At 30.9% G+C, this 11240-nt stretch overlaps 1 protein-coding gene across 1 annotated transcript; it reads right to left on the reverse strand.

Annotated features, from left to right (window-relative positions):
- Positions 1-1511: 1511 nt before the first annotated feature.
- LOC145058357 (putative membrane-associated kinase regulator 2) lies at positions 1512-3420 on the reverse strand. The gene is made up of 2 exons (XM_079006275.1): positions 2027-3420; positions 1512-1916 (listed from the first exon to the last, which is right to left on the reverse strand). Exons 1-2 carry the CDS (start codon positions 3213-3215, stop codon positions 1774-1776), a joined length of 1332 nt encoding a protein of 443 aa, XP_078862401.1. The 5' UTR covers positions 3216-3420; the 3' UTR covers positions 1512-1773.
- Between the last annotated feature and the right edge of the window lie 7820 nt (positions 3421-11240).

Consider the following 11240-nt stretch of genomic DNA (forward strand, 5'->3'; position numbering starts at 1 on the left):
TATTGGATTGAGTTTGTTAGATAAAGTTGTTAATAGTGTAAAAATTTAAGATTAGTTGGTTATATATATATATATATATATATATATATATATATATATATATATATATATATATATATATATGTAAAAAGACAAGAGAAAATAATTTTTTAATAAATAGTTGGGTTGGATTTGATTATTAATGAAGATGTATTGTTGGTATTTTTTAAAAATTCGAAAAATTATGATTATATAATAATATGAAAGTTACATTTTTTTAATTTTTTTTTTTTTTTTTTGTGAATAACTAGAAATAAAACTTTAAAAGCTTTGTATTTTGATAATTAAGACGTTAAAAGGAGAAAAAAGCGTAAACGTCTTTTTCTAACAGTGATTAAGCCCCACATTCACAAGGTTAAGCTGAGTTGACCACTTTGGCACACTTTCCCCATCTTTGACCTCTTTCTTCCCCCAAAAAAAACCACTTTCTTTCGCTCCCAAACATTATCCTTTAATAAAGAGACAATACAATTCAATGTCCAGAAAGTACAATCCTATATTGCTATGTTTATGATTTAATAAAGATCATTATTTCTCATGCCAAATAATAATGGATAGAATTATTTCTTTTCTGGATAATCAATAAGATAACCTTTTACAGTAGAATTTAAAATTCAATTTACCTATTTATACGGAACAGATAAATTTTGTGACATCGTTTTCTTAAATCTGTTTACTAAATAAATTTTTTATTAGCTTAACATATTTTTTTAACTACATGTTTTGTAAAACATTAAAAAAAATATTGTACTCACTTCTAATATAAAATCCGAGATATTTATTATATAAAAAAGAATATATTAGATTTTTCATTCAAAGAAAAAGATTATAATTTTTGTTTTAATTAATTCAAATAATAATATTTTTTAAGGTAAGTTTTGATCCGAAGAAAAAAAAGATACCTTGACTATCAAAATAAGTATTTAAATTTATAAAAAAGTCCAAAACAACAACAATAAGCTTTTACAACGAGGCAGCAATAAATAACCAGATATTTAATTTAAAATAAAAAGATATCGCAACAAATATTCTACCAATCTGTTTGATAAGAATCTAAAAAATGCATTAAAATATGTTTTATAAAGAAAATATAATATTTCTTTATTAGTCGTTAAAAGTTTAAAACGAATCATGGCAAATTGATAAAAGCTCGAGGAAGAATCATCACATGCAGAATAGATCTTAAAACCAAAACATTTATTATTATATGTTATAATAAAAGAATAATGCGACTTTCTTGTTGTTGTATTTACTTTTACCTTTCTATAAATCATTAATTTGATTTAATAATTTCGATTCCATTTACAGTTTTTATTTATTTCTTATCAAGAAGCAATCTTGAATATTTATTTATTTCTTATCATGAAGCAATCTTGAATATTTATCCAAATGACAAATTCATTTTATTAATTATATATCAAAAACATGTTTTTTTTAAAAAAAGAAAATGATGTGAATTAACAAACAATAAATTTGATAAGAATAATAAATATAATAATATTAATAAATAATAAGTTATTATACGATGTTACAGAAGCTTTACAGGACTCCATTAATGTCTAATTTACTACTGTGGGGGCATTCCATTGACTACATAATTTACCAACTATGGCCTCTCTCTACTCGATTGATTATTGCAAACTCATTTCAATTCTTCCTCGTTTTTATCACAATCAACATCAAAACCTGAAAAATCCATACGATTTTCCCGCTTTTTGACTATGATCATTTATCTCATTTGCTTTTGTTGTCGTTGATTTCCACCGTCTCCTTACATTCCGCCGCATCGGACGACGAACTGTTTGCGCTTTTAACGTACGCCGCCGCCGGATCGCTGCCTGATCTTGATAAACTTGATGAACAATCCGACCCTGAATCTGTAATTTTTTCAACGAATTTTGATAACTTTGAGATGTTTGGAGTATTATTGAAGTATATCAATTGTTGAAAAATCGTGATTAAAATGAAATTTGATTGATTTTGTTACCTCTGGACGCTTTGAATGATCTCTTGCAGTGTAAAATGGCGCTCTGTATCCCATCCTGTTGTTGTAGTAACGAATCGTCGCGACGTTTTGACGATACTGTTCCTGGAGGTGCGGCGGCGACCACCGCCGTAGAAGCGGACCGGCTCTTTCCTAAATGCTTGCAAACAACGCGAAGTCCGGCCGGTAAGTTGCCTTGTTTCAGTCCTTTGGTGTTGCTCATCAGAAGCGGTGGTTCCGAAACTTCTGGAATCGATTCCTTTTCTCTCTTAGGAGACTGTTTTTGTTCTTCCGACGCCGGCGATGCTACCATACTCGACTTGGTTGCCCGTGGTAAGTTTAGTTGGCCGGAAAACTTCAACTTCTCGCCGTATTTTTTCGAAACACGAACGTATAGAGGCTTCACTTTTCTCAGATACTTCTGCATCGATTCCTTTGAAAATTTCTTCTCCTCAGAAACCACGTCGTCGTTTTGTCGCTTTTTTGGAGCCTTTGAACTGTTATGTCTCTTGAACAATGACACAATCGGAACTTCTTCCACTTTAAATTTCACCGTCATCGACTTGCCGGAAACTTCATCTTCTCCGGTTTGATCTGTTGTCTGTTTTTCTTCCTTGGAATTCGAACAACCAGATGCGTTCGCCTCCGAACTTTCACTCCATTTCACATTCGATTTCTTAAACTTCAACATCATAACTCGAAGCTTCGTCGCCGATTTCATCAACGAAACACGAAGCTGCGGTGGCTTTAAATTAGTCTCCGTCGTCTGGTCAACAGGAACGAAACCGCCGTTGAAAAACAACTCATCGGAGGGGGAAACCGAAACATTCGCATCATTCGTACTATCGCCACTGGAACCAGACAAAAGCGTGAACTTCAACTCCCTCTCATCTGATTCCTCTTCATCTTCTTCATCCTCCTCTTCCTCGCCATAATCGACATCGTTTCCAGTGCCACCGTCTTTCGTATCCTCATCATCTCCTCCTTCCACCGGTAAACTGAACTCCAAGTCAAAAAACGGTCCGTGATCATTCTCGTCGTCTTCGTCGTCTCCCGTGTCGGAGGTTTGGGTGCTGACTGCTGTAACAATGGTGGTGGCGGTGGGTGAAGCAGCGGAAGTTTTTACGTTAGCATTGGCGCTTCCATCACCGCCATTACTCCTCCAGTACCTTAGCAAGCTGAAAGCTTCCATAGTTGGGAGAGCCAGAATACAAAGTGATGATGGTAAAAAGAAGGAAGTTAAAAAGGAGGAAGAAGAAGGAGAGAGATGGTGGGTTTAAGGTGTTTGTTTAATGGCGATGAAGTACAGAATCAGAGAGTAAGTAAAGCTTTTTCTCTTTTTACTCTTGAGAGAGAAGAGCATATACTGTATTAACTTTTTAACAGTTCATTTGGAAATTTATCCGATGAATATTAAAAATATATTTAATATATATATAATTTATTAAATGCACAGGATGAAATATGTAAAATGGTACTTGCTAGGGTTTGTCTGGTTGTTTCGTATATGTGGTTGAAGAAACAGAGTAGTCATGTGAGTGCTGTAGTATATGTAAGCGTGTGTGTCAGAGGAATATGGAATTAACACTTTTACCCCTTATGTTTCAATCCACTTCATAACTCCTACTTTCCAAAAATCAACATGGAAAATGGTCTATTTATCAAAGATTGAAACTTAGTGACAATTATATATGGATAAACTCAAGTTTAGAGTGTTTATACTTATATCAAGTAAACATCACTAGACAAATTTTGGAGCGTTTTATAGGCCCAAATTTTGGGGTGTTTTATACTTGAACTCATGATATCAATAGACCAAAAATCTTTTAATGTCGATTTTCTTTGAAATTTACTCATCAAGTTAGCTCCTTTTGGCAATTTACTTATTTATAGTTCACTTTGAAAACAAAATATTGAACTTATTTTGACATTTTTACCTTTTTTTATTGTTAATCAACTATAATCAAGTTACTAAAATGCCCCATACAAAGTGCGGAAATGAAAATCGTACTTTATGGGTAGAAAGGTACTTATACAACAATGAGATCATAGGGTGGTAAGAACTTGGAACATAAATTATAGTAGTTTGAACCTTAGAACAATCATTTGGAGGTTGGTACACTTCGTTTGCAACAAGACTTTGAAGATAAAATTTTTATGGAGTTTGGCTTATTTAAGTTTTAATAAAGAGTATTGATGATTTTCAAGAATTTTTTATTCTTATGAAATCATATTTGTATTAACGTTATTTAATATAGATTTATTTTAATAAAATATATTTCTAATTGCTTTTTTATTTATTTTTACCATTCAATATTTCCGTTAATACTTAATTTTTGAGAAAAGTAATTTAAACAACAAAAATTCTGCATATATTTTTAAATATTAATGTATTTTTAAAATAATCCTTCATATTCATTTCATATACTCTAATAATAAAGCTGTTGAGAGAAGAGGAATCTTTTATTCTCCTTTTCAAATGATAGCGTATGATTGTCAAATGTACTTTTTTTTTAACCATGTAAATTGCATATGTAACAGCAAATATTTATAATAACTTATTACATAATATTTTGGTATGTATTTAATACCTATAAATTATGAGTAATACAGATATTAAAACTTCACTAACTAACCAACAAAAACACTTAGGAGATATGAAATGAGGGGAATTTTTTTTAAAGAAAAGTATTTGAGATATTTAATATTAATCCCACAAATTTTGCTAATCAAGTGAAGTATGATTTTGTAAATCATGCCTAAACAAGAGAAAGACAAAGTTAGTCAATGGGTCTAGCGGGTTGTATTGTTGTAGTTAGTACTTAGTAGGGATATAGGGATGTCCCCAAAGTTGAGCACAATCACCCTCTTTTTCTAGCACAACTTTTTTTTTTTTTTTTTTTTTTTGGTTTAAATTTATTTAGATTAGAGAGAGTAATTATGAGATTTTTTTATGCATCACTTAAATATAATATGGTTTGTTAATCACAACCCTCTATGTCTATCTATCTATATGTTTGGTGCACTAGGGTCAGCATTCAGCGCATACCAAACATTTGGCGCACCCATTTCTTCTATTCTAAACTAGGTTACAACCCGTGGAAACCACGGGTAAAAATAAAATAAAATTTTACATTTTGTTATAATATCTTGTGTACTACATGGTTCTACAAATTAAAAAGAAAATTAAATAAAAAATGAGTTACATAAAAATTTCTAATTTGATATTTTTGAATTTTATCTTACTAAATGAGCAAAAACAAAATGGATTCTATCAATCGAAAAGCCTATTTTCCTTCGATTAAACCAACGTTTACTTTCATAAAGATCATTTGCACCTTTAGTGATTTGTGGTTAATAACTTCCTTGTTAGGAAAAAAGTATATGAAACAAAAATATAATATTCATTGCATTTAGCCCGATTTTATTAGGATTAGATGCCAGAAATAGCAATGAACTCTCCACATGGAACCAAATTGTAGGTACCAGAAAAACTTGAGATCAATGTAAACAAAACAAATGCCAAGTGGAGAAGTTGTTACATTGATTTCAAAAGGTTTTATGGACAATTGATGCCTAATAAACCACCGACATCGTCGCTTCGTCCTCCGCCACCGTCGTCGCTTGCCCATCGCCGCTGGTTCGTTCATCCACCATCGTCACTATTCTTCCCATGAGTGGTTTGCGATTTTCGATTCTTTTTTTTACTGATTAGCATATGGTTGTTCACCCTGAGTCTCATTCTTGTCCTTTTCTGCTATACATGAGTACTGAGTAATGTATGTTTTTCTGATGAGTTTTAAAACCCAATTCAGTTTTCAGAATCAATTTTATGAATCGTCGATCATGATTTTGATTAATGTCAAACTCTTATGACCGATAATTCCTTTTAATCTTTTTAATCAATGGTGAACAAATCCATGTGCGTGAAACAAATACAAACATGGTGAAACAATTCATTTTAGATGATTGCCCTCTTTTATTAAAAAATTGGGTTTGTCTTTTGACCAAACCGAATTCTTATGACTAATATTTAATACCCCAATATATTTGCTCCAAAGACTTGCATTATTTATGTAGAGTGACATAATGTCTATACTACAGATGATGCATTTAATAAATTGTGATTGATTTTTTAAATTATCTTTGATCAAAACCATTGAAAGCTACTGAGTTTCTGTGTGATTATCTAACAAATGAAATTGATATGTTTGTTTTTGTATTTTTTTATGTCTATGCGTGAGAAAAGAAATTAGGCATAAAAATATGTTATTTTAGCCGGAAGTGGTAAAATATAAAGTTTGGTAAATAAAGGAAACAGTAGAATTAAAATTGTGCAAAAAAAATGTGATATATGGCAAGCTGAAATATATCTATTTAGTGGGAGGGGTAATATGTAAAGTTTGAACTAATATTAGTTTCCAAAATTTAGGCGACATTACTGCACAGTCACTTTACATTAAATTAAAAGAGGGGCATTCTTGGTATTTCAGTTTGTGTGAAAGGGGGTTAAAAATTTGACACGTAGGACATGAAGGTTTCGATTATTAGATAGGAAGATATCCAGTAAAATTTAGAAAATGTGTTACGTATTTGGTATATTTGTAAAAGTTTTGTTTTGAAACCGCTGAATTTTACTTAAGAATCTAGTAAAATATAAAATTTACAAGTGAAGAAGCAATAATAGTAAGGATAGGACTTTAAATCCAACCGCTCCAATTCACTTTAATTTTAACACGTCTATAAAAAAAATAAAAAATAAATAAAAATAAATAAATAAATAAATAAAGATTAGAAAACTATAAATCGAACAAAATTGTTTTCTTTGGCTTACTCGCTCTAAAAGTCATATTGTTTATGAACTTTCAATGTACTTAACATGTCGTAAGAATGACTATGTCTAAACCTTTTTTCTGGCTAATACTTGTTTCCCATTGAAGAAGGTCCAAATAATATCACATGCCATGTATATCAAGATTCCACCACTTTGAAATTAACTTCCAAATTTAGACCATTATCGGGCATAGGAAAAAAAATGATCTAATAATTTCAAAGTGTGTATCACAACTACTAAGAAAGGAGAGTCCACCTCAATCCTCCACTTATCAAGATTTACCTTTGTTATTAATTTACTAGGTGTGAAACCCGTGTATTACACGGGTTGATTTAAAAAAAAAATTAAACATTAAAGTGTAAACGAAAAATATTTTTTAATGTATAACTTTAAATTAAGGAAGATACATATTTATTGCAATTTAATATATCATATATATCATATTTAATACTTTACATATATAAGTATATGACTTTAATTTTAAAAATTGGAAAAAACCAAAAATTGACAAGTGGATAATATTTATTTCAAAAATACCACAAAATGACAAGTGTCAAAATTAATGAGAAATTGACATGTGGCAAAAAAAAAACTTTCATTTATTAAGGAGGATTCATTGTCAACTTCCACATGGACAAGTTAACCTTAATGTGGGCCCAATTATTCAATTTAGCTATGAGTCCTTCCTAAATTAACATTTATTTATCAATTCTTTCCTACTCGATGATATATAAGACGCACAAGAAGCATCTAAGTCGCATCGTCATCGGTGACTTCTATCATATATATGATTACTCTTTGCAACATTGTCTTCATGTTAGCTGATCGAGTTTCTCCGCTACTCTAGGTTCACGCCTCAAGCATGTCGAAAATAAACATAGAAGAATCTTTACACTACAAAGACGAGAAAACAATAAGTTCTTCCCTTTTCCTCTCCAAATCGCCAAAACAATCTCGTCTCGTTCTTGCTATGATGTGGCCCATATTGAAACCCTAAGGGTTTCATGACAACTGGATATGCTTAAACTTTGGTAGATTGACAATTGAAGTAGATTAGGAACAAAATTGGCCAAACTGCACTTAAGTCTCTCCTTCATTTATACCACCACACCCATAATTACCATGTTTGATTCAATTACCGCGATCATTTGAAAAGCAAACACTAAAACTTGACTTACTCCATGTTTTGAAAATTTTAGCTAGCTCATTATAATTTTGCATTTGGTAAAATAGCTTATTAGATAGTTTGTCAAACATAATCTAAAATTAAAATCTTAAAATATAAAAAATAAATAGATATTAAAATTATTGTAATTAACAATTATTTTTTTTAAAAATTATAATGTCTAATTAGGATATAAATGAATGATAATAGTCAACAAATTAATATATTTTTTAATTTAGATGACAATGAAGTAAAACTATATAATCAAATTAAAATTACATGTATCAATGATACATTTCGATACATTTCTAAAGGTTAATGTCACTGATAATAAGTAAGAAACTATTTTATTTTCACAAAACATGATTTATTATAAAAATGCTATAGAAGGCAGTTGTAACTTTGTGTTCATAAATCATCACTATTTTTATGATTTTAATGTTATTTTGTGAATAAAAACAATAGTTTATTATCTATTTATATAGTTTTTTTTGGATTAACAATAATTTATGAAAAAGTAAACAATTTGTTACCTTTCACTTGTCTCGTGTTACGTCAACACGTTATAATTTTCTTATCTATCTTTCACTCATTTTTTAACCTATGTTATAAACATTCTTTTACCTTTCACTAATGTATTTACTTTTAATACAACGACTACTACACCATATACATGTCTTTAATGTAGATTATCTAAAAAAAAAAAATGATATGTTAGTCGGCAGAGGGAGGAGAGAGGCTATGTGGCCAAGTCCATGGTAAGAAAGTAATCATGGTGGCGTCGGGGGCTCATGGCCCGAAGCCACCAAAGCATCTTGATCCATGTAAAGAGTTTAATAAAATATAGCATTCTATAACAGTATTATTAAGCTTGAAAATTAATAAAAGAAAATAAAAATTAATATACATAGAGTTTTTCGACTTATATACAAATCTAATTATAACGTAATTAAATCGGTTTGAAAAAAATATCATTATTATAAATTACAATTTAATTTAATAAAAGTATTTTGTTTTTTGTATTTCCCATGTTTTTGTCAATATTTTCTTGTGGATAATCACGTTTGTTACTCTATGAATCGTGTGAAAATCATTTTAATATGAGTTATGCAGTTTTAATGTGTAATCTTAAAATTTTGAATTCATAATAAGTTTTATCGTAAGTATGTTGAAGTTGAATGATTGATATGATAATTAAACATTAGATAAAACTGTAAAATTGATCCATATGGTTAGTTAAAACTGTAGATAGGGGGTGTTTGGATAGGGCAAAAATAGGTTGTTTATTGCTTATTGTTTAATCTTACCGCAATAAGCAATTTTAAGTGTTTGAATAGGAGTCCTTAAAAATCAACTTATTGCGATAGGAATAAGCTAAATAAGTTTATTTTAATAAACAAGGGGGGATGTTTATTGCTTATTGGTCATTGTACTCATATAAATTGTTTTGTTTGTCAAACACTTAAGATGTTTATTGCTTATTGCTTATTCTCACTGCAATAAGTTAATCCAAACACACTTTAAAAAATTGTTTATTCCCACAACAATAAGCAAATAAACAATAAACTAATAAGGTAAAAACTATTTATCCAAACACCCCCATAGAGTCTAGAAAATTTTCAACTTAAAAGTCTAAAATTAGAAAATTTTCATGGTTTAGTCCCTAGACTACTTGAAATGACTATTTGCCCTTTTAATTTTTTAATATTTTTTATATCTAGTTTAATGTGTTACATCCTGATTTTTGACATAATTTTTTTTTTCATTTTTAAAGCATAGGTTTAACATCCAGTTTTCATACAAGATCATTTAGATATATTTATTAAATATAAAAGAGAGTTTTAGTGGAAGCCTTAAAACATTACTGATTTCTTTAATATGAGTACAGTAATGCTGGAACTTTTCCTGATCAGAAGAACAACATGAAAAATAGTTATTCAATAATTAGCCCTGCGTAACCTTGTTGTGGGCTTTTTGGGCTAAAACCCACATTGGGCCTTAAGTGTTGGGCCTGGATTTTTGGGCCTATTGTGCTGGAGATTTTGACCAGAGGAATATTATGTAAGAGTTGAGACTTGGGAGAGCCCATTTAGTATTGGGCCTTGGTGGGCCCAATGAGCTTGAGTTAAGTGTAGGTCGAGTAGTGAGCTATATTTAGACCTAATGAGTGAGGTTTGGTCTTAGATCTTAATTGGGTAATTTTGGGTTTTGGTTCAATGTTAGAGGTTGGTGTGCAACAACAACATCTATAGGAGTTGTTCATCATCCGAGGTGGGTCTTCTCACTATACTTACCTAGAGTGGTAACCTTTGTATGACCGGAGGGTCTTATGTGCTTATATTGAGTATTGTGATATTCTGCATTATGTCTTTGTGATTTATGTTGTGTATTATTCTGAGCTTACTGAGTTAGGACTGGAGGGTCCATCCGAGTTGTGGGACCGAAGGGTTCCACAAAGACACATTAACCGAAGGGTCTTATCTGAGTATAGCCATGAGAGGCTAATGAGATATGTGTGGTGTTTTAGGGAACTCGCTAAGCTTTGTGCTTACCATGTTATGTAAAATGTGTTTCAGGTACTTCTCAGGATCGCGAGAAGGCGTCGGCTTGATTGTACACACGAGATGGAGTTATATTTGAGGATCCTGGATTTTTATAATCGATATGTCTTAAATAATTTGATACTGTGGGATTTTTGTGAAATGTGTTAATGAGAATTATGTGATTTTAAAATGAAAATTTTGTTTGAAAATTTCCGGTGTTACAATAGGACACTTTTGGGATAAAAATCAAATTTGAGTATATGTTATGGGTAATGTAACACTGGTGGGAGGTGGTTAAACCGGTGGTGGTTAATGACAGTGGGATGTGATTAAGGGCGGTGATTTCTTCCCAATCTCTCATCTTCCAGTAAACCTAACCCCATCGTTGCCATTTTTCAACTCTGACGGAACCCACTACCATCTACCGGTAAACATAACAGCATTGCTATCATCCCTTTTTTTCTTCTTCCCTCTCAACATCCAAACTCTGACTCTCGACTTTCTAGGTGGGTTTCATAGCAGTAACTGAGTTTAGGGGTTTGATTTGGTTAAGGATTTTTGTTTTTTAAGATTTAATTTTGGTTTTGATTTTTAGATAATTTTGGTTTTGATTTTTAGAAGGGTTGGTTGATTTTCAGGTTTGAGGTTTGATTACAGTTTAAGGTTTGATTCGGG

This window comes from Lactuca serriola, chromosome 6 (genome assembly GCF_051521515.1).
Source record: "Lactuca serriola cultivar US96UC23 chromosome 6, Lser_US96UC23_V15, whole genome shotgun sequence".
NCBI lineage: Eukaryota > Viridiplantae > Streptophyta > Magnoliopsida > Asterales > Asteraceae > Lactuca > Lactuca serriola.

What these genes read in the sequence shown, in the direction of transcription:
- LOC145058357 (XM_079006275.1), bottom strand. Translation starts at nt 3,215, where the DNA reads ATGGAAGCTTTCAGCTTGCTAAGGTACTGGAGGAGTAATGGCGGTGAT. An exon ending in ATCATTCAAAGCGTCCAGAG is followed by an intron (nt 1,917 to 2,026) that starts GTAACAAAATCA and finishes AAAAAATTACAG; the next exon opens with ATTCAGGGTCGGATTGTTCA.